A 26,526-nucleotide genomic window follows, 5' to 3' on the forward strand; every position below is an offset into this window, starting at 1 on the left:
CCATTGAATATCAGGTACGCAAGACCCAATTTGGTCTTGTTCACTTCATTGTTCAGGAGGTTTGTTTTTTTGGTTGTGATTTTGGTATGTATTAGGTAGCTTACGTACACAGTACACGGTGCACTGTAGGAGGTACCTACCCAACCTAGGTGGGTAGCCTAGGCACTGTATCGTACAACTGGCAAGACAACGCTTTCCACCATACCTGTTGTTCTGACGCCCACCGTTACTTTCGTACTGAGATTGTATACCTAGGGTACCTATCTACCTGTATTCATGAACCTATTTTGCAGCGCGGCAAATGTGGCATTGCCTCTCATGCTGGCCTGGTGTCCAGAGGCCGGGCTCTGAGGGCCAGGCGTACCGGCGCCACTTCCCCGATCGTGACCGCCGCCGCCTGCGGTCGGGCTCTGCACGTGGACGTGGACGACCTTTTCCAGCAACTGCGGGCCCTTGAGAGGGTCGACGTTGCGGTACTTCTTGTTCCGCAGGGATATGTCGTAGAACTCGTCGGGTTGGTCGGTGGACATGAGGGCGACGGTCTGGATGAGCTCGTCGAGACTCTCGAGGAGGATGGAGTTGTTCGGGAGGGTCTCGACGTAGCTGCGGAAGTGGTCGATGTCCATGGACAGTTGGGCGATGGCGGTCGTGGTGATGCGCCCGACCGACGGGGAGAGGGGCAGAGAGAGGATCGACGACGCCGTGTACGAGATGGCGTTGAAGAGCATGAGATCCTTCAGCGACGACGGGAGGGACAGGAGCACCGAGTTGATGATGTTGGCGAGGTAGCGCGTCAGGGTGAGGATGTAGTTGGAGGGTTCCGTGGGCGGCTGGCGAGACAGCCAATCGTACTCGGCCGTCTCGATGAGGTCCGACACTTTGCTGTTGACGAGCTCGAAGATGCGGTTTTCCGCCGTCTTTTGGTGCTGGGAAAATTGCGACGTCGCGCGGAGGGTGATGGCAGGTCCTGCCTGCGCGGTTGTGCGCGCCGAGGCGAGGAGGGTTTCGAGCTCGTGGCACGCCGTCGTGAAGTGGGAGAGGTTGATCAGGATCTGCACGATCTGACCGAGATACTGGGACGAGAGCTTGGAGACGAGGCTGGCGCAGACCTTGGTGCAGAGGAGATCATCCAGCGAGGTGAGAAGTTGGGCATCGATGCGCGTCGAGAGAGGCGAGGGCGCCTCGTCTTGGGAGCTGAAGAAGTAGAACTGATTCAGGAAGTTGCGGATGTCGATGCAGCAGAGCGGGTACATTTGGGAGAATGGGAAGACGGTTGGGAATGTCATTTCGTGCACTGGCCGGTCAGGTGTGTACCATGAAACATTAACCACCTTTTCGAATTCTTCGGCGTTCTGGATTGGCATTGGCATGTAGTCGTCCGTACTGACGATCTCGATAAAGTCCTCGGAGAATCGTTGCTTGAGGAGCTCGGCGTACTTGTCGAACAGGGTGAGGACGAAGTTGGACACGGACGAGGTGTTGAAGTTGAAGGTATTCATTGTCTGTATGAAGAGAGAAATTAGGTTTTTGATTTTCAAGAGGTGTTCGGCGTTGTCGACTGCGCCCAGAGCTTTGGACATGAGCGAAATGCCCTTTTGGCAGAGAGAATCCCAAAGCTCTTCAACGTCTGTGGTGGACCGCAGGTCCGGCACCTTTTTCATAGTGGCGCGTTCCATTATAGCAAAGCCTGCGATATCTTCGAGCAATGTGTGTAGGTCTCCGAGCTCTTCGTCGACAAGTGAGATGGTGTTTTGTAGGAGGAGGTCGCGCTGAGCCCGGCGGCTGTTTGTATAGTCTGATTTAAATTTGTCCATCTGGCCGAGAGAGCGGTGGATGTGTAGTGCTTCGAAAAGAGGAGTGAAATCTACCTCCAGGTCTTCGCTTTTGAGGAGGTCATACTCTTCGTGTTCATCGGCGACCAGTTCGATTGCGGAATTGAGCTTGAAATTCGCAAGGTATGCATTTCTCTCAGACCGCTCTTTGAGACGTTGCTGGCGCAGGTCGGTATTGTAGAAGGACAGTTCGCCAAGGTATTGCGACATCTCTCGAACGCGAAAAAGCCAGGTATTGAGGTCGGCCATGACGGCTTCGGCGATGGATTTTTGAATGGCTGGAACAGATTTTTGAATCAATTCGCTCAATTTGTATTGCGTGACGCTTTGTAGGTGGACACTCTGAAGTTCGTCAAGGGCTCGTAGAGCTGCATAATGTTTCTTCTGGTCGCGGAGCTCTTGTACTTGATTAGCCAGGCGAAGCACTTCTAGGCAATCCTGCAAAGCATGACTGGCGTCGTCGATGTTTTGCCTCACACCGCGGCATTCTACGAGTGCTTTCTTCTGATCGACTAGTCTTTCTGTGCTGCTTTGGATGGACTGGTTTAGTTCGAGAATTTCATTCGTCAATGCCACGGTGCCTTGACGTATTCGGAGAAGTTGCTGGACGGAACTTGTGAACTCTTGGTGATTGGCATTACATTGTCGTTCGATCTCAGTCTCCCTTTCGGCAGCCAAATCAGATAGCTGACTGAGCAGATGCGAAGTCTTGTTGCCATAGCTGTAATCTTTTATGTAAGGTATCAATTGGTCCAGCGTGTCTGTTTCCGAGGATGAGGTCACAATCTCAAAGTCTCGGTTAGCTCGAAAATCGCAAAGCGAGGGGTGAATGGTCTCTGTTCACCTGTTGAAGCACACTACTTGTGTCATTCCCATATCGTGCTATTGAAGGCATACCGGTCTAGTAGATTCGGATCGTGTGGAAGAGCTCGGGGATGGGTCGAATCTAGGCTACTGGCGGGAAAAGGGCGCGTCGTGCATCCAAAAATCTTGGGATTGGAATCAAAAGCCGACAAACAAGCAATTCATAAAGAGGAACTGTGAGTCACACCATTTGGGATCTGAATATTCTTTCATTGAGTGTGAACATTTGAACAAGAGGTTATTGCCGGCACCAACAAACATCCTTCTCCTGATCTGACACACGAGAGGTTCACTGGAGGCAAAACCACGCTAAACGCTTTCCGGTTAGCGGCTTGCCAAGGGAGGATGAGGCATGTCGATCTTTAAACGTCAATGATATCGATCATTCACATTTGGATGATATGATGTTCTCTACATCCCTCTCCCCCCTGCTGGGGCTGGGATGTGTGTTCCCAATGTTTCATGCGTGTATATAAAAAAATGAACACTGTCAAGCCATTCCATGTGCTTGCGGAAACAACGGTGGTTTTGCCGACGTTGTGAGGGATACAGGGAATTGCAGAGCCTTTGTCACTCCGAGAAGAGATGGGCGTGTGCAACATTGAGTCGAAGACAGAAAAATGGAAGGGATCAATCTACATCTGGCGTCTCAAGTCATTGTGACTAACAACAAGCTGAGCTCAGAGAACTGGTTGTGCTTCACAAGCTACGGATTTGTATGTGCCTATTCCAGACAACTTCTCACATTACCTCACCGTCCATCCCCTACCAGGTATCTGTCTTTACTGACTGATGGACCGGACCTCAGCTCATCTCCACTAAATTCAACAACAGGAAGAAAAATGTGATCCATTAACTGGCTAAAAGTTAATTCGGGCGCTGGGCTCCGCGGTGATGATGGTGTCGTTGAATGATGAATCCTGCTGTGAGACGAGGTGAGCTTGAAGGAGGCGGCTGGGACCTTAGATGAAAAATACGGACTGCCGTAAGGGCGTGAATTTGGTGGTTGAATACGGTATAAAATACGCACTTTGTATGGGACAGGCTCGTCGCAAAGCCGTCACACGCAAGATACGAGGGCTTCCTGGACAGGACTTCAGAAATTCTGCACTTTCCATTCCCTCTCACTTCCTGACGATGACATCGTCCAAAAAGGACCCACGACCAATTTCTTTTCTCCGCCGACAGTGACAAAGGTATGGCAGAAAACGCTGGGTGGTGAGAGCGGCTGGGAGAGGATTGCTCCTTCCCTTCTATATAAACCCCCTCTCCCCCTCCCCTCTTCTCATTTTATCCCACCACCATTATTCATATTTTCTCTTGATCACACAACTCCTTTGTCCTGTCTTTATTCATCATTCTTACTCCCGACAACCTCTACGCTCTTTTCGAACATCTTGCCTCAACATCATCATTCGACTCTGGTGAGTCGAATCCCTACGACCTTGGTTGTGGGTGATCCATCTCTCTCCTTGGAGAAATGGGCTATCTGCCTCCACGCACACCTCAATGCCCTTCTTTTCTTCCACATTCTCAATGTGGTGGGCGGCATTGGCTGCGAACTCCCTTGCATGTCGGATACCCTTGCCCTTGGATTGGGGTCAGGATGTATCAGTCATTGCCAAACATTCCACGACTTTCCCCATTGGATTTTATACTGACGAATGGTTGCAGTGCAGTCAACATGATGAGATCTCCCTTCCGTGGGTCTGCTCCGGCTTCGAGCCCTCATTCGGAACATGACACCACCTTTCATGGAACCCCATCAACCAACTTGACCTCCTTCACTCCTGTGACTGGCAACAAGGGCTACAGAAAGCCATATGTCGAGGATGCAGAAGCCCGTGAGCCTGCAAACCATTGCTCCATCAGACAAACCACCCCGACGCAGACTACCAGGTATGCACTGTTGCAGCAGAACACTTTCAACATCCATCGACTGACTGTATGCAGTGATGACGTCTTCTTGACTGCACCTACTATGAGCTCTGGCCCGCAACTCTCTCCCACTGCTCAAGTCTTCCAGCCCATGTACACCTTCTCGCAAATGCCAAATGTGGCTCGTCGTCCTGTTCCCCCACCCCGCGCCAACCGCCCACAAGCCTTTGCTCCCAAGCCAAGTCTCCGCCGTGGCCAAGGTGCCCAACAAACTCTCGCTCCCCTTGCAACCATTGCTGGTGTCAAGACTCTCCTACAAGACAGTGTCCCAGACACTTCGGTCCGTGGTGACAATGAGACCTCCAATTGGGAGGACCGCCGACCGGTGCCACAAGTCAAGAGCATCAATGGCCGTGGTGACAAGGAGATTGAAGCATACCTCGATCGTCTTGGTATCTGGAATGTTGACCAGATGAACTTCATGGCGAATGCCTCTGGCAAATACATCAACGACGTGCACTTTGCTGAGGGAGCCTTCAGCACCGATGAAAATGCCACTCGTGCGCTCGCAGTCATCGGCCTTCCTGCTGAATTCCGTTCCCGCCGCATTGCAGAAGCTTTCAAGGTTTGTCTTCTGCACTCATTTGTTGCTATTGAAACTGACTGCCTTCAGCTTGAGTCCTTCCCCTCACTGAAAACCATCAATGCCTCTCAAGTCGTTGGTGGTGGTCTGTTCACCGTTGCTTTCTCCGATGTTCGCGATGCAAAGAAGGCATGGGACATCGCCGGCAAACTCGCACCACACACTCGTGTCTTCGCCCTGGCCCCAAGAGCTGTCGCTGCGGATCAAGGCTTCAACCCAAGTCACGTCAGTGACTTTGAAGGTCAGATCATCCTGTCGGTCTACTACAATGGAAATCCCAACTTCGAACAACTTGAGGCTGCTCCGATTGTCGCTGAGATCAAGCGTCTCCTTGCTCAATGTGGCGAAGTCAAGGCAATGCACACCCTGCCATCCACCCAGCTTCATTGCCGCGATTTCCGCGTGGAGTTCTTCGACTCTGCCGCTGTTCCTGTTGCCAAGGATGTGATCAGTGGTACCATCCTCGATGTTCGTCACCTTGTCCCTCGCTTCTCTGCTTTCATGACTAACAAGTTCTTAGGGTGGTGCTGTTCTTCACGCCGAAGCATACTCTCCAGACATCATCTTTCAATCAGATGACCCGGATGCACCGTTTGAGCAGCTCTCAATCACTGGCCGATCCACTGTCCCAGTCGACGAAGACTACGATCGTCTCGCCTATGCCATCACCCGCGACGTTCTTCGCAATGGCCGTCGCCTCAATAACACGAATCACAATGCTGTTGACATTGCTCGAATTCAGTCTGGCATGGACGTTCGTACTACGGTTAGTTCTGTTCTGTCATCTTAGCTGAACTCTCAATGACCCGTCTCCAGATCATGTTGCGCAACATCCCGAATCGTGTTGATCAAGGAATGCTCAAAGATCTGATTGATCACACCAGCTTTGGTCGCTACGACTTCATGTACCTTCGCATTGGTAACTGCAACTTCAAATTTCTCAAAGAATTTGACTCACTCGTTCCAGACTTTGCCAACAACTGCAATGTCGGTTATGCCTTCATCAACTTCGTCGATGTGAGTCCCTTCCTCTCCGTTGGTTTCATCTCGAACTTTACTGACACTACTAGGCTCCTTCGATCATCCCAGTATGACCCTCTTCATCCGCTTTTCACTTCGTCTGACCACTCACTTTTGGCAGTTTGTCCTTGCTCGTGCTGGAAAACGTTGGAATTGTTTCAATTCTGACAAGGTTGCTGAGGTGTCTTATGCTAGTAAGTGCACACCATGTCATCATCCAGTCAGTTCACTAATGATACCTTGCAGCAATCCAAGGCAAAGACTGCTTGGTGCAGAAGTTCCGCAACTCCTCCGTCATGCTCGAACACCCAAATTTCCGCCCAAAGGTATAGGTTATCCATGCTATGATATTCACATGAAGCTGATGAGACTTGCAGTTGTTCGTTGCTGGCAATGTCCCCGATGCAGGCCAAGAAGAGAAGTTTCCTACACCCGACAATCATTCCAAGATGCGCCGATCAGTCGAAAATGCTGAACATGTCGGTCTGTATCTCCCCAGATCCATGGGCCCTCGGAACCCTCGGAACATGAACCACCCCAAATTCCAACCTCGCAATCGTCGTATGAGACGTGCTGGCCCATTCAATGCGAATGGTGTCTATCTCCCTCCTGCACGTGTTGCAAACCTGGCCCAATTCACTCCCCCGTCATCTCCAGACTCTCAGACTCCTGGCAAATACTTGGTGGATACCAAGAGTCCCTTTGACGCATTCTCTGGCAACCCTCGCCCTTTCTCGTGAGCACAATTCGTTGCCCTCTGACTTACCACATCAGACTACTGACATCATCTCTCTCACAGGACTTTTCGCTCCTAAGCAAGGACAAGCATACCGTGAAGAACAACGACGTCGTCGTTCTCAGTTTGATCGCGGAACACCAGGAGCTGAAAATGAATTGGACATGAATCGTCTTCGCACTGAAGATGTTCCTGCAGGCCCTCCTCGCTTCAGACGTTACATTCCACATTACTAGCTCGACATGTTGGTGACTTTGGACGTCTTCGGAGATTCAGGTCACTCGTGTTGGTTGAGATTGTTGGGGGGTTTTCAGTGTTGAGGTCTGGAAAGTCCTGTCATGCCCTCGGGCTTGGATGGTTTCTTGCCACCCTCTTGGGGTTGGTCCTTTGCTCTTGGACTTTTGATCCTGAGCACACCATCATTTCAGTGTTTTTTTGCTTGAGAGCATATCTTTTCCCCCTGCATCATTCCTCACGTCGACGATACCCCTTGGTGTTGTGTCACCAATGCCTTAATCTTGCAAGTTTTCATTTTTCTTCAAATGTCTTTCGAGCTCTGCATGTCATGTGTTGACAGAAAAGATGGAAAGGCATATGAGAAATGCCATCATGGAAAGCCATTTTCATGTATGATCACCACGGGTGATCCACTAGTTAACAAAAAAAATTGACTTGATCAATGACAATACTATTGAGTCAAATACATGTTCTCAACCTCCTGACTTGTTGTGGATGGGTTTCCATCAGTGCTACCCGATATACTAACATTCAGTCGCTCCTTGCTACGTTACAGAACCAGCACGGGGCCATCAAACACAAGAACAGGTTCAGGTTCATGCGTTGTACAATGAACCCAGCTAGCATTCTTTGATTCTTCTCGCTCCCCGGAATGATCTTTTCTTCAACAACGGCTCATTGTAATACGAGAGTCCAATCTAGGTGGACTCATGGTCATTCGGAGCGGATTTACCATTGGGCTGAGAAGTTCCTATACCTAGGGTTGGACGCCTTGAGTAATATTCCATAGGGCATTCCATAGGGAGCATGTCAGTCTGTTCTCTCCGTACAAGGATTTGAAAAAGCTAAAGGCTCCAATCTCTCAGACGGACACGGGCAACTATGATGGTAGAACGCGACGAAAAGGGAAAGTGGTGATACACGTCCTGACGATTTCTTTTTCATCGAAGGACCGTTTCATCGCGATATTGCTTCAAGAAGGGAACGGGTTTCGACCCGGCCGTGCCTCTTTCCTCCCTGGTTGATTTCCCTTCTGCGCGTAACCTCCTCGCCTCAGCGGCGGCCGGTTGCACAATGTACCTTGACACGATGGCGATGTGTCTCGTCCTGAACTGCTTGAACGCATCCAGTACGGCATGAAAAGCAGCATTGACGAGTGTTGTTACTTGAGCTTGGTCGTTGGGGCTTGGGTTGGCGTCTATGATTTGGCGGAGTGACGGTAACGCTTCCACGGCTTGGAGGAACTCACGGTGATGTCGGGGCATGTAAGCGCGCATGGTGACGAGGAATCTCGACTCGTGACGGATGCCGAACATGTGGTCGAGGAATTGAAACATGGCGCTCTGGCAGGCGCTGGCTCCGACGCACTTGACGCCGGCGACTCCTCCTCCTTCTCCTCGAGTCCCGCCACTACTCCTCCTACCACTACCACATTGGTACGTGACGCCGTCTGGGAGACCTTTCTCTTCGGCGCCGGCACTGCCGGCGAGCATGGGGCGGATGTCGCGGTGGAAGATGGTCGGGTCACAATTTTCAAAAAGGACCGAGAGCATCTCGGTCATCTTGGTGAATGTGCGAGTGCATTCTTCCAGGAACGGGAGGAGGTGGAGGAGGAGGAGGTCCTCCGAGTATTGGTGCACGCCCAGAAGGAGCGGGATGAGGTGGCCAGCTTCGGTTTCGACCATGGTTGGAACGAGGTTGAAGGCATCTTCGTCCCTTGTGCCGGTGAATGTGGTGTAGCATTTGATCGTCCTGAAGTTGGAGAGATCTGGAGAAGAGGAGGCTGATGAGTCCGAGCCGGTGTGATCTTTGTCGTGGCCTGTTATGGGTTCCCAATTCCACAGAGATGAGCCGGCGTAGCTGAGGACGGGCTGCATTCCGAGATGATCACAGACTTTGGTGAACGGGTCGCCGATGCTAGCTGGGATGGTAGACGACGGATTGCTTCTGTCTTGCCAGATGTATCCTTGACTGAGGTACCCCAGGAGAATGTACGCTCGTTGCCAGTGCGCGAGCGTGGTCAAGTGTTTGGTGTCGAGGACCTCGAGGTCGTCAATGGTCGACCGCACGCTCTGCGTCTGCAAAAGATGCGGGATTTGGGAACACAGATGTCGCCATGGATTGTAGTACTCTGGCAGTGCTGTGGACTTGCTGGGCACGAAGCCTGTACGGAGGTCGATGTCGTAGTGTTCGGGGTTGGGAATGGGTGGACGAGTCTGCATCGTGTGATCAATGATTGAGAGTCAAAACGAGAGAGGCAGGAAATCAGGGATGAGTGCAGACGCAACAGCGCAGCGTTTCTTCAGGGGCAATACAAGGGAGCTCTAACGAGGTCTCAATTCATATTGTCGGTCTTATCGTGGTCGGTTTGCATGTGCTTGGAGATTTTGATTGATGTATTTGTGTCGACGCCCTTCGCGTTACATGATATTTCCTGTTTGGGACGAATCGAAGGATGAGAATACCCGGAGCCTCTGTGGTCGCCAGAACTCCACCATGGAGATTTTCTTGGTGGTACGCTACGAGATACGAGTACGTGTGTGTTCGGTTGTGCGTGAAGAATGCGGGACGGGACCTTGGATTTGGGATCTGATGAGGTGGACGTTCATCTGGGGGATTGATTGCTAAGATGGAGAGATTTTTCAAAGGTTGCACAACTCCAAGAACCAAACGCATAATCCGTAAGTACTTTTCGTCTATCTACCTGTTCTCATTTCTTCTTCGTAGTCTAATATAACCTGACAGCGATCAATGTTGCCTTTGGCTGCTATGAATTACCCAGACTTTGCAAACTCATTCAGCCACTCCACCAGCTTCTGCACGTTCTCAACGGGCACAGCATTGTAATTGCTGATTCTGATACCACCGACTGATCGATGACCCTTGAGTCCCAGCAGATTCCGCTTCTCGGCACCGGCCAGGAATGCCTTTTCTTTTGCGTCGTCCGGCGTTACTTTGCCTTCCGACTTGCCTGCGATGATACGGACGCAGATGTTCATGCGGCTCCGCACGTTCTTGTCGGGCACAACGTGGTAGAGGTCTGGGTAGGAGTCGAGCGTGTCGTAGATCAGCTTGGCCTTTTGGTCGGCGACCTCTTCCTGGCCTGAGACCGTCTTGAATTTCGTCACCAAACTCTGCAGCACTAGCGTGGCCACGTACAGATTGAAGACCGGCAGGGTGTTGTAGAGACTGTTGTTCGCCGCGATGGTGGAGAACGAGAACATGATGGGAGGCAACGCTCCCGAGGTGGGAAGCACGTCTGAAAGTTGATGCAAGAACGTCGGCGGTGGGACGAGGCCGAGGAGTGATTTTCGAATAATCACCACCGTGATACCGGTGATGCCGAGATTCTTCTGGGCACCGCCCTACAAAAAGAAAGAAAAGAGTCAGCTTCCGTGTCGTCTTTACAACAAAGTGTGACAACACTCACAAAGATCACTCCATACTTGGACACGTCGAGCTTCTTACTCATGAAATTGCTCGACATGTCCGCCACCACTATCCTGTCGTTCTCCTCCAGGGACTTGGGGAAGCTCGGGAATTCGACACCGTCCACGGTCTCATTGTCGCACATGTACGTCAGAGCACTTCCCTTGGGGGTCAACTTCCAGTCCGTCTCGGCCGGGATCTTGCCGAATTTGTTGTTGCCGTCGCTCTTGCGGGCGTCGAGGGCGACATTGACGTACTTTGCGCCCAGGAGCCTCGTGGCCTCCTGGCTCGCCTTGAGCGACCAGGAACCCGTGACGAGGTAGTCGACCTTGAGCTCATTCTCGATCTCCTTCTTCACGCGAGCGAGGACCTCGTCGTCCTTGCCCTCGCCGAGATCCGCGACGGCCTTCCTCCGCCGTTGTTCGATCCAGCACCCGACCAGGTTTTGGCAGGCGGCGCTGAACTCTCCCGTCCCGCCTGCTTGCATGAAGAAGATGTCGTAGTCATCGGGAATGTCGTAGAGCGTGGTCAGTGCTTGTTTGGCGTCGGCGAGGATTTTATTCGCCGTGGGTGAGCGATGGGAGATTTCGGCCAGAGAGAGACCGGTGTCTTCGAAATTGACAAAGGCCCGGGCACTGGCTTCAATGACAGGGGTCGGTAGAGGAGCTGGCCCTGCCCCAAAGTAGGCAACTTCTGCACGAGAAGGCATTTTTCTTGAGCTAACTGGTGCTGAAAATCGGTGAGAGAGACCCCCAGCTTTCAATGTCTAGAGTTAGGAATGATAGAGATGGTTTTGGTTTCGAATCAGCAGTCAGCTCACACTGGCAGGGTCAAAGTAGCAGCTCAGCCTGATCTAGAGGAAGTTCAGAAAGAAAGGAAATCTTTACAACTGAAAAAGGTGCTGCTGAAAATGAGTCAACGGCGCGAAAATCTGGGGAAGATCGAGAACAAGGAGCATCGACTCGGCGTGTGGCGGGGAAGGTTTCCCTTCCGCCAATCAAATCTCAATACGGCGTGAGTACGAGCACGACATTGACGGTATACAAGAATGTTTGACGTTTGTAGTAGAATGCTTCTGCAAGACTACCAAAGTAACGATGCTGGCCAAATCCTCATTAGGTCTCTGACTTCTCTTCACGATCCTTGCTTCAACTACGACAACGAGTGTGAACCGTTGCCTTTCCCGTCAGAGCGCCTAATTTAATACCTCGTGCCTCTGATTTCATATTCTCCAGCAGCAAGATTCAACGGTATTCCGATAAACATGTTCTATGTTGCTGTTGCGCTGCTCAACGTTGGTTTACCCCACCAAGAGTCATTTGACTGCAGCTGTTGGTAATGTGTCCGCATCTTCTCCATGATCATGGCAGTGAATGCAATTTTCCTCCCAATCTGGTCCTTCGCAGCCTTTCACAATTCTGTTGCGTTGCCGTGTACAGGATATCCCAGTCAAGCTTCTGCATTGTTGACATTCGATTCTGGGGCTGGGCCGCCAGATCCCACAGGGTCCAAGGGGCTATAAGTCCAGTCGCACTCGTTGGTGCAGAGACTGCAGACAAGGTTTGGGTATAATTTGCTTGTGTAAACCGGCTTCGGAAGGGCGTTGAGGGCGTAGATGTTGCTGGTGTTCAATTCGAGAGCCATGCATCCGGTACTGGTACTGGTTCTGATCCAGTACGTGTTGACTTTGACCCATTGATCAACAGCCGGACACGGGAAGGTGGTGTCATCTCGACGATGTTGCTGGGGAAGAGGATTGGCGAGGGAACGGACAGTAGGTGTTGTTGCAACGGCGAGGATGATCAGCAGGAGATATTGAAGCATTTTCAGGGGTTTTGGGATGAGCAGGTCGTCCTTAGGATATAGGTAGAGCGGCGTGGAATGTTAGATGATTCTGCAGACGTCCGCCAGGTGCGAGGTGGTACCATGAGAAAGTAGTTGATGTGCATGCAATTGATCGAGAGGAAGACGAGGGAAGAAGCACAAAAAGGCGTTTTGGAAAAATGGATGTGTTTGGCATCGAGGAAGGAACGTTCCTGCCTTTGCTCGACTGCGCTGGCAACTCAACCTGGTCGTGGGCGACCATAGGCAAGGTAAATATTACGCACACCTACCTCTGCATTACGCCCAAGGCTATACTTATCACTGAAGACCCCCGAATCTGTCGTCTCATTTCTTAGTATCATGTCCAGGGATAGGTTAAATGATAATCGACAAATACAAGCCAAGAGGCATTATTATTTACTCGGTCGTGAGCAATCCTCGTTCGTGGTAGATATCGTAGGTAAATACGGATACGCCAGGTTTTTTTAGCAAGGCGGATGAGGCCTCAGCCTCGTTCAGCCTCGCCTCTGGAACCCTGACGATAAAATACTAGAACGCGTTCCCCACCATTTATTCTGCCCGCGGAATTTTGGGCTTTAGTATTCACAGTTGCATTCACTTTTCGCTCGATAAACTCGCACCCAGCAGCGCTGACCAACTCCATCCACAATGTTCCTCGACTTCCGGTGACATCTCTGTACTCTACCCTTCCTTCAAATCACCGCCACAATGTCCCGGGGCAGAAGAGGCGGCGGGAAGCGAGGCCCAGACTTGTCTTGGGACGATGAAGAATCTCTCGCAACTCCCACAGTGTCAAACAGACCTGAAGAGACGTTTCCTGTACGGCATCGGCCATGATCCCATTGTGGAATATACGAACGACTGACTTCTTTGCGCCTTAGCCCATCGATCTCCCGGTTCCTCGCCCAATATCCTCAGACGAACACATCGCGATCAAACGCCAAATAGCCTTCCGCAGCCGAGCGCGCAACGGACCATACTACGCCATTCTCGACCCCAGTAGTATTGCGGACGAGAAAAGCGGCAAGGTCCTGAAGCGTGCAGGCTTCGACCCATTCAACGACCAAGAAAAATATACCGCAAAATACCACAAGAAGAAGCAGGCCGTCCCTGACCTCAGCACGCGAGAGTATTGTAAGTAGAAGTTTGGCTCCGGGGCGGAAAAGAGTGGCAGCGGGAGTATACGAGTCGGGGAGACTGACTTGGATCTGGAAACAGCACTACACTTGTTCCCCCATGAGTTGTGGCCACTCCTCGATCCGCGGAAAAAGAATCCTCTATGGAAGACCACCGACATCGATTTCGACGCCGAGACGAACGCACCCCGCAAGAAGTTGAAGCGGAAGCGGGATCTTGTCATTGACGATGGCGAGGACGACGACGAGGCCAAGGGCAACGACGACGGAAACGATACAGACGACTCGGATCCTCTGATGTCCGGGACACGGCGGTCCAGGAATAGCACCAAGGCCGCGAAACGGCGGCGCGAAGATCCCACCACCAAGAAAGCGCACGAGAAGCGCGGCTTGGACGCCGAGGACGAATTCTCCGACGCGGAAGTCACTCCTCGTTCGCCGGGCCGGAAATCAGGCAAGAACAGAGGCGGTTCCGACGACGAGGACGATGATGACGACGATGACGAGCACAACGAGGACAACTCGGACGGCAGCGGTGATGAAGACGACGACGACTCGGGTGACGATGAACCGGTCGACTCAGAGTTCGAAGAGTCGGACGACGGGGACTACGACGATTATAATGCCGAACAGTATTTCGACGGAGGCGAGGGAGATGACGATGACTACGGTGGCGGAGGTGACGAAGATGGCGGCACTTTCTGATAGCCGTCTAGAACTAATGAAAAGAAACTTCGGCTGGACGTCACTGCATACGCTCGTGGTCGTCAAGTCGAATGCTGCAGACTTCCCGGCAAAGGATGGTCGGGGTCTCTGGTGAGAGCGGACCGCATTTTATGGAAATGGAAGCTGGCGACATGCCATTCAAGCCTTGATGTACAGCTACACTATCACAGAGGCTCCTTTGGTTATTCGACACGAGCAAAAGATACCCCGGGCATAGAAGTCCCTGAGCACTGTATCCCACAAATGATTTCATTGAAGAACTACCCTTGTAAGCCCCTTTCGCCTTCCAAAACACCTTTCATCGAAAATAATATTCCGGCCGTTAAGTCTTCGTCTCAATTATGCTTCGTGGAGAGTATTTGCGACTGTGCGCAGATGCCTTTGGAAGATTGTTATGAAGGATGAACTGATTCTTCTCTTGTCCTGTTATTGTTTTGCTCCTTTCTTTATAGTACCGTGGGGTGGTTATGACTGGTTCCCATTGTGTTCGACCAACGATTGAAAGGGTTCCTAGGTCGTATCTGTTCCTGCCAGGTATAGACCATTTGCAACACCTTCTCTCCTTTCCCTTTGGCAACTAGGAGTACACTTTGAGTGTGAAGCCGTGGCCCAGCATAGTCATTCAACTGATGTACTCTCTGCAAGGTGGTGTGATACCATTTTCCAGGTAGAATCTCCTCTTCCACTCCTTCTTGCGTTTTCCATCGTCAACCATTGTCTGGAGGAAGAAGACTTTGAACTCCGGCCCATACACCTCGGACTCACGCGATCGTCCCAAGCCCAGGTATCTCAGCCCACGTATACGTCTTCTCCTTGAAGATGCGTTATAGCTTTTCATATCCCAGACATCATCAATCGATAAATCTGTCTCAGGCCATGAGCCTGGAATGGGGAGTAGGGGCTCATCAGCGTCCAACGTTCCCCAAAAGTCGGCGGCAGCTTCATCCATCGAAGTTGTAGCCCAAATTTCCCAGTCCTCTGGAGAAGGTCCATATTTGAATTTCAGCACCCTAGCTTTGAAGGGACCGTCGGGGGTACGCCTTAAAAGCGCGTCAAACACAAGGTCTACATCAGAGAGTAGTGCTTCCTCCCAGTGACCATAGGTCTGTAGATCCTGACCGGCAAGCTCAACTTCATGCGCCCAGTTTCGTAATCTACTTGTCAATCGTTGGTGTTCAAGATTGGCAAACGACCCAATATACATCCCCGCTTCCATGCTAAATTGCAGGTATTTTAGCATTGGTGAGCCACAATGATTTTCGAAGGAAAGCTGAATCCCATCGAGTGATACAGCTTGATGCAACAGCAACCGCAAGCCTTTGATATCAATGGGCTCAGACGACATGGTCCAAGCTAAGTGACCAACAAGGCATTCGGAAGGCTGACCCGTCTCGTCAGCTGGTAGGATCAGGCATCTGGAATCTAGCATTCGTTGTGACAGCGCATGCCAGAATAGTTGCGTGGTCATACAAGGGGAGACCATGTTATATGCTACATCAAGTCTTGTAGTAAAGTCAATGTTGCTCCAGAGTTCGGAGAAGATAGGCATAAACATGCGCGATAAAAGTCCACGATCTTTCTCAAAATGGGCCAAATGATAGATACCAGATGTCAAAAATCCATCAAGGTTTTCAGGGTCATCTTTGCCTAACAGAACTCGCATTGCATCAGAAATGAAGTCGATAAGGTGAAGACCAACATGAGAAGAAAGGTGGTCCCATAGATTTATTGATCCTGTAATCAACGTGTCGAAACATGTGTTATCTCTGGTTTAGGTAAGAGTCTATGCCAGTGATTCGGACACATAAGACCTACTTGAAATTTCTCTCATTCGGGTCGGCTCCTTCTTGCAGGAGATATTGTAGGATTGAGAGATCTGGCCGCATGCAGGCTAACTGCGCTCAATATCAGCTTGAAGTTCGGAACACTCAAAGTACCATACGTGAAGCACTGTATTGCCCGCCAAATCTACATCATAGATGGAAGCCTGTTTTGTGTGTAAAAGGTCCCGTGTAGCACAGAAATCGCCTGCGCAAACCGCGGCGAATATGGGTGAGTCATAGGGAATGATATTGCGGGTTTTGATGCCAAAGTAGGTGATACCAGATGTGCGCATTCGTAGGATTGAAGTCTTTTTCCAAGCCACATACTCTGTATAGTCAGGACAGAGGTAGTCGTCTTTTTTGCGCCTCTTAAAGGACCAGCCAGTTTTCTCTGTGTCTTGGTGATGACAAGCCCTTGCTCGTCGGCCCCGTCATCATCACCACGGGATATGTCTGCATCATCTGCTTGAGGATCGGCCATTACGGATAACTTGCTTCGGCCGTGAGCTTGCAAAGCTGCCTTGTCAGTTTTCACATCAGACTTCGTGATTATTAGCGTTTGTGTGGTCATCTGCTGTTGTAGGCTGAGAGCACTCATTGCACTACAGCAACGTCAATCGCGCTATCCTGTCGGGCTTTCGTTCATACTCACATGGAGGCTGCAGACTGCGCCAATATTAGGTTCATTTTCGCACGCTCAATGCGCCTTGTCGCCCTCTCAAGAAAATGTTCCTTGAGAACAAATTTGATAGAGCCTGGCCAACGGGACTGTTTGATGGTCTCGGACAGCTCGAGGCAGACGGGTTTGAGTATGTCGGTGGCATTTTTGCAGAAGTCCCGGCATTTCTGGATCACGTTGGGCGGCGCATAGATAGATAGTAGTGCGTCTTGATCAGCAAGGGCTTGCAAGATAGCATCAGTGACTTCGAGCTCCTCCAACACCACGATCAACTCTTCCGGAGCATGCCTGATTGACGAGGCTTTCGTCTTTAATTCCACGAACACTTTGCCAAATTCGAGGGATGCAGCCACCACGCCGATTACCTCAGCCATGATAGTCTAGCAGAGTCGACAGAAAGACCGAGAGGCGCGAAGGTCAGGAAACATGTCATGAACAGTTGAAAACGAATGTCAAGTTGATGCCTTGATTAGGCTGATTCCAAGGCGCTTCGAGCCCAACACCTCATGGCTCTGTGCCGAGGGGCATGTAATAGCTTCCATTGGGCGCTATGTGTGTCCAATCATCATGCCGTAAACACGATATCTTGCTCGCAATCAATTGCAACCATAACTGTGGTCAGAGATGTGTTCTAAGCCTCCCGGTGTAACAAACCTCAATGCAGGCGCCGGGAAAGGCCTTGTATAGTTGCTTCTGGCCCGGGCCACCAGAAGGCGGGAGAGCCCGTGAAGAAATGACACAGCACATCTTTGCATACCTTCGGTAGCAGCCAAGTGAGGCTGAGGTCAGAACACACTCCCTGGCAATGCCAAGTCCGGAAAAACAGTTTCTCCCCCCCTCGGGTCCGGAATAACTATTCAGAGTCACAAGGGCGTAAAGTTCTCTACGACACTGCAGTTGAATGTATGCCGACCTTGAGATATACTAACAATGATGCTTGAAGAGACGGACAATGATCGATGATGAGTGCTTGCGAAACCAGTTCCAATAATGCAGCCAGACAATACCGACCGCCCTAGGTCGGTCATCATCCTTTACGGGACCGAAACCGGCACATCTCAAGATTTCGCTGAGGAAGTCAGTCGCTGTCTTCAACGGCTTCGGTTCGATACAGAGGTCGTGGGACTCGATGACGTTGTATACGGTGATCTTCACTCATACATGCTGACTGTCTTCGTCGTCGCCACCACTGGGCAAGGTGATTTTCCCGACAATGCTCGGAAATTCTGGACCAGCCTCCTGCGAAAGAAGCTTTCCTCCACCACTCTCGCAGGCATACAATATGCTCTAGTTGGTCTCGGAGACAGTTCATATCCGAAGTTCAACTTTGCGGCGAGGAAACTAGAGAAGCGACTCGGACAGCTAGGAGCGATTCCCTTAATTGAGTCTTGCGAGGCGGACGAGCAAGGTGATGAAGGCACCGACGGTGCTGTGCTCGCTTGGCTCGAGCACTTCAGACAATCTATTTTGACGACATTTCCACTGCCAGAAGGCCAAACACCTATCGCGAACGACGTTCCTCTTCCCAGCAAATGGCGGCTGGACAGGGACAATGCCAGTACTGACAATGGGCTACCGAATGGGTCGGATCTGCACATTCCGGCTCACTCTTCCACATCGCCTCCACAGTCACTCGAATCAACGCTGATAAAGAACGAGCGTGTGACGCCGCCCGATCACTTTCAAGATGTCCGGTTCATGGTTTTGAAAACTCCTCAAACAGTCAACTACGCGCCAGGTGATGCCATTGCCATACTACCTCAAAACATGCCCAAGGATGTTACGTTCCTGATTGAACGAATGAATTGGCAAGATGTTGCCGATATCCCAGTCCGTTTCGTCTCGACAAGCACATCATCGACATCTGCTTCCACTCACTTCGCCACGAACCCGATCTATCAACATGGCGGCGTCACTCTTCGAACACTTTTGACCGAGCACCTAGACATCAACGCCATACCGCGACGGTCGTTCTTCGCGGCAATAGCAAACTACACCACCGACAGCATGCACAAGGAACGACTCATCGAGTTCACCGATCCTCAATACCTGGACGAATACTACGACTACGCCACCCGTCCGAGACGAAGTATCCTGGAGATCCTACAAGAATTCGACTCCGTCCAACTTCCCTGGGAGGAAGTCACGAATATATTCCCGGCCATGCGCCCGCGTCAATTCAGCATAGCAAGCGGCGGCAAACTAAAGCACCTCGACGACGGTTCGACGGTGTTCGAACTACTCATCGCAATCGTCAAGTACAGAACCGTCATCAAACGTATCCGTGAAGGCGTGTGCACCCGGTACCTGGCACAGCTGCCCGTCGGCACTAAGCTGCAAGTCTCACTCAAGACAGAAGGTCGCTTCTCATCTAAGGCCGCCTCTTCTCACATGGCCGGGAACCGACACCTGCTCATTGGCGCCGGGACGGGCATCGCCCCCCTACGAGCGCTTATCCATGAAAAAGAGGCCTTGCGATCTTCTCCAGTTGCGGGCAAGACGGCATTGATCTTTGGCTGCCGAAGTGCCAAGGCAGACTACTTTTTCCACGACGAGTGGGCGTCATTTCAGTCGAAGTCTGAGCACGGTGAAGCGGCCGGGCTAGAAGTCGTCACTGCATTTTCAAGAGACCAAAGAGAGAAGGTCTATATTCAAGACAGGATACGTGAGCGAAGTGGTCTCATCTGGGAGTACCTCCGTGAGAATCATGCCACGATCATCGTCTGCGGCTCGTCTGGCCAGATGCCTAAAGCAGTCAGGCAGGCACTGGTTGATGCGCTCATAGAACAGGCACAGAAAAGACGCTCGGAAGGCTCATTGACACATCACACAGAATCGATCGCTGCCTCAGATGACGAGACTGAAAATCCGATCGAGAGTCACGAAGATGCAGAAAAGTATCTGGCAAGACTAGAGAAGGAGGGCCGATATAAACAGGAGACATGGTGACAAATAAGACTGCGACAATCGATCGTATGAGGAGTCGAAATCAAACGCGTGCATGCATTACTCGACACGACAGAATATCTTGGGGACGTGGTAATTTTGTATATTTCACATAGACTAGACATATAGGAGACACCTATATATATGCCCCCTTCGTAGGAGACGAGGTAGATGTTGCATACCAACACGATAAGACGTTAACACACATCACTGGATTTTCAATTTGGTCGCTAAAAAAAAGTCATCAAGACGTGATCGCCGTTCTCTTCATTCCCAGCCAGCCCTGTTGTTCCTTTTCATTGGTTATCCAGAAATTCAATTTTGTTTAGACGGCGACGCTCGCCTTGTCCGAGCACCCACAGCCCGTCTTGCCGGCCATGACCTGGCTGGTCGTCCTGGCATAGCTGGGCGGTACGTCGAGAGCCGGGTTCCTGACGAAGAAGTTGCGCGGTCGGAGAAGCAACGTCATGGGCTCGGCGGGCATGACGGGGTAATCTTCCGGCGAAGGGAAATGGGTGATGCCGAACGTGTGCCAGAGCACAATGTCCTCGTTGTCGATCTTCTCGCTCGGGTTGGCGTCGATCCACTGTGGCAGACCCATGGACGGTTCTCCGGATGTCTGGGGGACGTGGCGACCAGCTGGATGAATCTGGTCATCGGCATCTACAGAGAGGCAAAAGAAATTAGCACTTGAGAAAAATAACAAACACCTATCGATATAGATGTAGGGAGGGGGAAAGATGAGAGAGAAAACTTACACTTGGTAACGTGTACGGCGTGTCGGGCGAAACCTGCGCGTTTCCAGACCAGACCACCCGCCTTGGGCAGCAACGTCGGCACCTCTCTGCTGACCAGCTTGTATGAAACGGGCTTGTGGGAATAAGGGTTGAGTTTGTTCTCGTTGCACATTTCCCACGTCCGCGAGGTGGATCCTTCGTAGTCGGACATGGCTTCGACGGGGTTGGTGTACTTGGTCTTCTTCGCGTAAAAGGCGTTGCCGTAGAAGTTCTCCTCGGAGCCGACCTCGCCTGGGCCGCGGGCAGCGTCGACTTGGAAGACGGTGTTGCTGGAGCCGTCGATGTTGGGGTCGATGCGGAGACAGAACAGGTGCTGGTGGTTGTGCGCGTTGACGCCGGGGTACACTTCTGTCCCCCATCCCTTGGTGTCCTCGCCGGGGAGCATGGCGTAGGTGTTCAGGATACCCGTGAGCTTGATCTCGAGTTGGACGGTGCCATCCTGGTGGAAGATCCAGTACACGCAGTACTCGTAGTTGGCGGCCGTGAAGATGTGGCTGATGATCAGCTTGCGGGCCCGCGTGACGATGGTGGATTGGAAGCCGTCACGGAAGTCGCTGTGCTTGAACAAGATACCCGCGTCTTCCTCGTGGATGCAGATGGCGTTCTTGATGGTCATGGCCGCGCCGGCCCTGTTGACGAACTCGGCGTCCATGTAGTGGATGCTGCCCTTGCAGTCACAGCCCAGGCTGAGTGGGTTGGTCATGTAACCACCGCCGTACTCGCCGAGATCGAAGGCGTGCTTGCGTTGATGAGGGTGTTCTGGGTTGCCGTACGGGACGACCATTTCCGCGAGCGACAGTCTGTAAAAGATGGGGCGTGCTTTGCCCTCGACCTTGTCAAAGTAGGTGATGTTGTTGAGGACGATGCCCTCTCTGTAGTTGAATCCGACGTGGACGGACCAGTTCTGCCACTCGATGATTCGGCCGTTGATGGTGAAGCTGACGCCTTCGGGTTGGGTAATGTTGATGGGCTTCAGGTCGGTCCTGTAACCACCCATCTCTTCGATGGACTTGACATGGTAGTTGTTGGGAGGAGCCTTGCTGACGGGTCGGCGAATTTTGGGGACGTCGATGTGGATGATCTGTTCCTTGTTCGAGTCATAAATAGGGCAGAAGTCGAGAGGATACGTGTATTGAGAGTCGTCAATATGAGGTCGGTAGTACATGAGTGCCTGTTGAAGTCTGACGCCGTTGCCAAATCGTTCATCATAGCCGATTGTCCACGGGTCGCAGTAGACCTTGTGCATGTCCTCGGGTGGAATTCCAAGAATACCACATTGCTCGATGACTCCAGGATCCTTGCGCATAACCTCTTCGACAGCGTTCAGATCCTCTGTCGTGATCAGGGGCTGGACATTAGGCGTATGCTCCCACTTGAGAACTTTCTGGTTGTCGAGGTCGACATGGCCGTCGTAGACCTTGCCATCAGGTGTAATGACCACAATATCGGCAATGCGGAGTGGTTTAGAAGTACTCTTTGGATCCGCCAACCACTTCAGCATTTGAGCCTTGGGTGGCTCAAGCAAGGTGACGGCATTGTAGTATAGCTTGCCGTGCTCCTTGCGAAGGAGCGAGGTGGCAGTCTCGATCTCAAGAGATGTGAGAGGGTCGAAAGGATGAGCGGGAGAGACAGCGTTGGACACTTGCTGTGCCAGCTGCTTTACTCGTTCGAGAACCATGTTTCAAAAGGGTGATAAATATCAAGACTTACAAGGAGCGCAATGGAAGAACAGGCTAAGCATACAATGAGGTGGGCGGTTAACATGAATATATATACTGGGACGGTAGGGCAACTCCTCACGATCAAAAGGGTAATTGTGTGCCGCCCATGTCGGCAGCACAGCAGACTGGACGACCTGTGCCTCTTTCACGAATGATAACGAGATAAGGGTCCTTGAGGCGCCTCTTCTCACTCGCCAGCCCTCGTGGTTGACTTCCTCTTTACCGTGCGCATATCCGTTCCGTGGCAGATTTTGCTCGTTGGGGTTTAGCGTCTCTCCACGTCTCGGATCTGAGGAGCAGCTCACAGGCTCTCACAGGCTCTCACAGGTTCATGGTCCGAGAGAGCAAGTCACCGCGAGCTCCAGATGGTGGTATTAGCCAGGCCTAGATATATTTCCTAACCCGGTGCGATGAAGTTGATGTAGTTGACACGAAAACATTTGGCAAGTGTTGGATCCGAATAGGTAGTTTTTATGTATTTATATTATTCCTTGAATAAGTAGTTTTTTATGTGTTTTTATTGTTTCTGATGACCAGATGATTTCGGTCCACCGGTTCTCTTCCCAGTACGCTGGCTGAAGTGTGCGGGCTTTTCTCTGCCTGACATGTCAACATCATATGCACTGCAGGCAGTCTCGAAAATGAGACTTTGAGATGCAGGCTTGGTTGACTCATGAGGCTGTATGCTATCCTGACATCAACCTCCATCTGAAATTGGTTTGGTTTGTGACCCTCGGATGGCAATCAAAGCTTCCATCCTCTCAGCAACATCTTTCCTGCAGTTGGCTTGTCCCGTATTTACAAAATAGACCTCTTATATGTACAATGTTCATTGTTTGAGCTTAGCAACATCTTCCATTCTCGTGACTCGGTAGGCCCACTCCAGCACTTGGTCGTGGTCGCGTAGTAAGATGTATGCTCGGATTTCTCGCTCAGTGCTTTTCACCATGCGCCTCAGCATGTCCATGTGATTCCTTCATGAACAGCTGCTCGAAGATAACGTAGCCGGTGAATGCGACGACGGCAATGCCGAATCCAGGGAACGCTCCCTTGAATCGATTCCAACGTGTGAATGGCCCAGTGTAACGCCACGCTTCACTGTAAGATGTGAGTACGTGTTTGCAGAAATGACGCGGTCTTTCATACTTCTTTGCCCAGGGATCCTTTGCACGCCATTGCGGGCTCGTAGCAGCATCTGTGAACGTCTTCATGTTGAAGCCGGTGGGATTGGTTGACGGTGCCATCTTCGGTTGATGTTAACGTTCTCGATTGATGGACTCGTAGGGACCCTAGAGTTGATTTGCTTCCGCCGTAACAGATCACTCTGTTCACCGTAGCACAGACAGACGTGGACGCTGACAAGGTTGGCTGCACAAGTTACGTCTGCAATTGCATGATGCCGATGCGTTCGGAAGCTTGAACGCCAAGGCTGCGTGACACTATGAGCCTTATGAGTGACCGTATGATATTGGAGACGTTACTGGTTCACCGTAATGAGAGGAATATCTGCACGTGATATCAAGTCTGACAAGAATACGCGGCGTGAACTGGTGGTAGAATTCTGTGTCAGACAAAATGAATTTATTCTAAGCAGAGGGCGCGGAGCGAGTTGGGCATGTAAAGTTACAGTTGTCCCGCAAAGTTGTCTCTACATGTGTCGTGACCTTTGCGACAGTTAACCTTTTTCAGTATTGAATCTACCATGGATTTGCGCAGGCTGCCGTCTTAATGCTAAAGGGTTTATTCATTTCTTTGCACTCATATGGGGACGACGCGAAATCATATATAACTCCCCCGATCTTCTTCTTCACACGATGACCACGGATCTTTGCCCTCTCTCACCACAACCTCGCTGAACCACCATGGCTCCCCGGTATGGGAATCAACCATATCACATCCAACAGAATCATCTCCAGTCGCACCAGCATGGCGCGCTCCCTCCTCCGACCCATCTTGGTACACCCTCATTTGGCGCAGCCGGATCGTCCAGTGCAAGCCCGTTCGCTCTAGCTGGCAACCTCAACAATGGCTTCGATCGCAACATGCTGGACGGAGGGCTATTGCCTAGCCAGATGGCACAAATGGGTTTCCCCAGAGGAGGACCAGTCCAAGGGCACCAAAACTACGATGGTCTAGGTGCACCTTTGGAGAACAAGGACGATGCTCGAATTCGCAATGTCTGGAAACACAACTTGAAGGAAGAGATGGCTACGCTCCGACAACTTGTCGACTCGTATCCATATATTGCAATGGTGCGCAACATCCTTGAGATTTTTTACTAGGCTGATACTGACACCATTTTGTAGGACACTGAATTCCCCGGCATCGTTGCGAGACCTATCGGCCAGTTCACTACCAAAGCAGATTACCATTATCAAACGCTTCGCTGCAACGTGGATTTGTTGAAGATGATACAACTCGGAATCACACTATTCAAGCCGGATGGCAGTATTCCACCCCCCGATGCGGTCGCACCAAGCAAATCACAATTTCACTCGAACACTCTCCCTACACCTTGCACCTGGCAGTTCAACTTCAGATTTTCGTTGGAAACAGACATGTATGCTAGAGAATCGACACAGATGCTCACAAAAGCTGGGATCGATTTTGACAAACATGCCAAGCACGGCATAGAACCAGAAGATTTTGGATCCCTTCTGATCAGCTCTGGCATGGTCCTGGATCCTGACGTTCACTGGATCTCCTTCCACTCTGGCTACGACTTTGGTTACCTCATGAAATTGATGATCTGCAAACCACTTCCCGAAGATGAAGCCCAGTTCCACAAATACCTCGAGAAGTTCTTCCCGTCGCTTTTCGACATCAAATTCATGCTCAAGCATGCGGGTGTTAGAGGACAAGTCAACAGCGGTCAAGCGCTGACGCAAGAGGCCGCCATGATGGTGCAACGAATCATGACCAAATCTGGACTACAGGACATTGCCGAAGAACTCGCAGTGGCGCGGATCGGCCAGGCACACCAGGCTGGGTCAGACTCCTTGCTTACTGGGCAGGTGTACTTCAAGATGAAGGAGAAGATCTTCAACGGGGTCATCGAAGAAGACAAATACCGGCTCCAAGTTTGGGGCTTGAATGCACAAATGCCCACCGGCGGTGTCAGCGCTCCCAACATGAATGGCGCCACCTTCTACAACCACAACGGAACACCGTCGACTCCCCAGACCGGCAACATCGGCATGGCAGGCTCTTCGCACACACCGGTGCCTCACGGCGGCATGATGGGAAGCATCACACCCGGGGGCTTCGGAAATTTCTCATACTCAAAGACGATAAGTTAGGATCCTTTCACGGGCGATGAGCAGGAAATGGATCCGGCTCCGCATTATCGAGTTGCGGAGTTGGCGCGTGTGGTAGACTGGAAGGCGCTTCAGAAGGAAATAGTGGGCAAAAAGCAGGTACCTCCCCCAAAGGGCCGGAATTAGCGTTTCATGCGTCTTGGTCGTGGTCGTGGTTATCGGCGTGGAACTTGGCCGGGTATTTGCCGTGGGACTCGGGCTGTCAATGGACACTCGGTCTCTGTAAATCGTGGTCGTCGTGACCTGGATACTTCTTCTTTTTGATCGAACGGTCATCATCAGCAAAACGTTTCCTCAAATGACAGCGTTGCCGCAAAAAAAAAGAAGACTTGTGTCAATGACTTCCCATGAAATGGCAGACCGGAGGGGGCCAACATGCGGCATCTGTGTATATGAATAGTTTGAGTGTTTTTAAGTTTTGATTTACAGCGTTGTGTGTTTTCTAATTTTCAAATTGTAACAATTGAAGACAGAACCGTTCACTCTCGAGCTTCAGTTCTTCCCATTTTTGTTTTCCCAGTATGAACTCGCCCCTGCGTTGGACTTGTTGCCAACATGTAATCGATGTTTCTGGGAACACGATGAGGCGTAGTAGTATTTCAAAGCAATGGAAATTAACCGGTGTGGAAGTTTGGGGGGATACGAGATGGTTTGGTCGATAGTATTATGATATCAATATCGTATATGTACAGATCAGGATTAGTATGTACATACTCATACATAAACATGTGAAGTCTGTCGAGAGATCGTTGTTCCAATCATTCCTTGTTGAGGATACAAAGTTTGCAAAATGCCGCCAATCCCGTTTGCTGGTTCGCTCGCTAATAGTACAAAACCCGTCCCTTCATGCTCATCGTTGAAAAACCATAGGTCACCTAGTGGTAATCGCAGAGCAAA

At 51.1% G+C, this 26,526-nt stretch overlaps 10 protein-coding genes across 12 annotated transcripts; 4 read left to right on the forward strand and 6 right to left on the reverse strand.

Annotated features, from left to right (window-relative positions):
* Positions 1 to 75: 75 nt before the first annotated feature.
* Positions 76 to 2,931, reverse strand: PV06_00274 (uncharacterized protein). Its single transcript, XM_016400752.1, has 2 exons — positions 2,677 to 2,931; positions 76 to 2,618 (listed from the first exon to the last, which is right to left on the reverse strand). Exons 1-2 carry the CDS (start codon positions 2,725 to 2,727, stop codon positions 261 to 263), a joined length of 2,409 nt encoding a protein of 802 aa, XP_016267805.1. The 5' UTR covers positions 2,728 to 2,931; the 3' UTR covers positions 76 to 260.
* A 180-nt stretch (positions 2,932 to 3,111) lies between these two features.
* On the forward strand, positions 3,112 to 7,678 carry PV06_00275. Of its 3 annotated transcripts, none has more exons than XM_016400754.1 (13): positions 3,112 to 3,412; positions 3,505 to 4,120; positions 4,371 to 4,595; positions 4,650 to 5,199; positions 5,248 to 5,685; positions 5,738 to 5,983; positions 6,034 to 6,136; positions 6,185 to 6,234; positions 6,288 to 6,305; positions 6,359 to 6,431; positions 6,484 to 6,563; positions 6,615 to 6,973; positions 7,037 to 7,678. In XM_016400754.1, the coding sequence occupies exons 3-13, from the start codon at positions 4,381 to 4,383 to the stop codon at positions 7,050 to 7,052; spliced, it is 2,148 nt and encodes a 715-aa protein (XP_016267807.1). In that variant the 5' UTR covers positions 3,112 to 3,412; positions 3,505 to 4,120; positions 4,371 to 4,380; the 3' UTR covers positions 7,053 to 7,678. The 3 variants fall into 3 exon arrangements, with proteins under 3 accessions (XP_016267807.1, XP_016267808.1, XP_016267806.1); XM_016400755.1 differs by having other exon boundaries at positions 3,505 to 3,892; XM_016400753.1 differs by having other exon boundaries at positions 6,034 to 6,234.
* A 2,199-nt stretch (positions 7,679 to 9,877) lies between these two features.
* PV06_00276 (phosphoserine transaminase) lies at positions 9,878 to 11,537 on the reverse strand. The gene is made up of 2 exons (XM_016400756.1): positions 10,641 to 11,537; positions 9,878 to 10,575 (listed from the first exon to the last, which is right to left on the reverse strand). Exons 1-2 carry the CDS (start codon positions 11,346 to 11,348, stop codon positions 9,985 to 9,987), a joined length of 1,299 nt encoding a protein of 432 aa, XP_016267809.1. The 5' UTR covers positions 11,349 to 11,537; the 3' UTR covers positions 9,878 to 9,984.
* Positions 11,538 to 11,736: 199 nt separating this feature from the next.
* Positions 11,737 to 12,476, reverse strand: PV06_00277 (uncharacterized protein). The gene has a single exon (XM_016400757.1). The coding sequence runs from the start codon at positions 12,461 to 12,463 to the stop codon at positions 12,089 to 12,091; it is 375 nt and encodes a 124-aa protein (XP_016267810.1). The 5' UTR covers positions 12,464 to 12,476; the 3' UTR covers positions 11,737 to 12,088.
* Positions 12,477 to 13,057: 581 nt separating this feature from the next.
* PV06_00278 (uncharacterized protein) lies at positions 13,058 to 14,599 on the forward strand. Its single transcript, XM_016400758.1, has 3 exons — positions 13,058 to 13,303; positions 13,366 to 13,618; positions 13,703 to 14,599. The coding sequence occupies exons 1-3, from the start codon at positions 13,193 to 13,195 to the stop codon at positions 14,323 to 14,325; spliced, it is 987 nt and encodes a 328-aa protein (XP_016267811.1). The 5' UTR covers positions 13,058 to 13,192; the 3' UTR covers positions 14,326 to 14,599.
* Positions 14,584 to 17,269, reverse strand: PV06_00279 (uncharacterized protein). Its single transcript, XM_016400759.1, has 5 exons — positions 16,822 to 17,269; positions 16,548 to 16,771; positions 16,289 to 16,497; positions 16,162 to 16,241; positions 14,584 to 16,112 (listed from the first exon to the last, which is right to left on the reverse strand). Exons 1-5 carry the CDS (start codon positions 17,220 to 17,222, stop codon positions 14,969 to 14,971), a joined length of 2,058 nt encoding a protein of 685 aa, XP_016267812.1. The 5' UTR covers positions 17,223 to 17,269; the 3' UTR covers positions 14,584 to 14,968.
* A 487-nt stretch (positions 17,270 to 17,756) lies between these two features.
* PV06_00280 (uncharacterized protein) lies at positions 17,757 to 20,001 on the forward strand. The gene has a single exon (XM_016400760.1). The coding sequence runs from the start codon at positions 17,839 to 17,841 to the stop codon at positions 19,795 to 19,797; it is 1,959 nt and encodes a 652-aa protein (XP_016267813.1). The 5' UTR covers positions 17,757 to 17,838; the 3' UTR covers positions 19,798 to 20,001.
* PV06_00281 (uncharacterized protein) lies at positions 19,886 to 22,269 on the reverse strand (the record flags this gene model as incomplete). Its single annotated transcript, XM_016400761.1, has 2 exons — positions 19,886 to 20,457; positions 20,553 to 22,269. 2 exons carry the CDS (start codon positions 22,267 to 22,269, stop codon positions 20,120 to 20,122), a joined length of 2,055 nt encoding a protein of 684 aa, XP_016267814.1. The 3' UTR covers positions 19,886 to 20,119.
* Positions 22,270 to 22,777: 508 nt separating this feature from the next.
* On the reverse strand, positions 22,778 to 23,936 carry PV06_00282 (uncharacterized protein). Its single transcript, XM_016400762.1, has 2 exons — positions 23,459 to 23,936; positions 22,778 to 23,410 (listed from the first exon to the last, which is right to left on the reverse strand). The coding sequence occupies exons 1-2, from the start codon at positions 23,554 to 23,556 to the stop codon at positions 23,245 to 23,247; spliced, it is 264 nt and encodes an 87-aa protein (XP_016267815.1). The 5' UTR covers positions 23,557 to 23,936; the 3' UTR covers positions 22,778 to 23,244.
* Positions 23,937 to 23,953: 17 nt separating this feature from the next.
* PV06_00283 (uncharacterized protein) lies at positions 23,954 to 26,118 on the forward strand. The gene is made up of 2 exons (XM_016400763.1): positions 23,954 to 24,564; positions 24,619 to 26,118. The coding sequence occupies exons 1-2, from the start codon at positions 24,175 to 24,177 to the stop codon at positions 25,609 to 25,611; spliced, it is 1,383 nt and encodes a 460-aa protein (XP_016267816.1). The 5' UTR covers positions 23,954 to 24,174; the 3' UTR covers positions 25,612 to 26,118.
* The last annotated feature ends 408 nt before the right edge of the window (positions 26,119 to 26,526 follow it).

The sequence above is a fragment of the Exophiala oligosperma genome (genome assembly GCF_000835515.1).
Source record: "Exophiala oligosperma strain CBS 72588 unplaced genomic scaffold supercont1.1, whole genome shotgun sequence".
Classification (NCBI taxonomy): Eukaryota; Fungi; Ascomycota; class Eurotiomycetes; order Chaetothyriales; family Herpotrichiellaceae; genus Exophiala; species Exophiala oligosperma.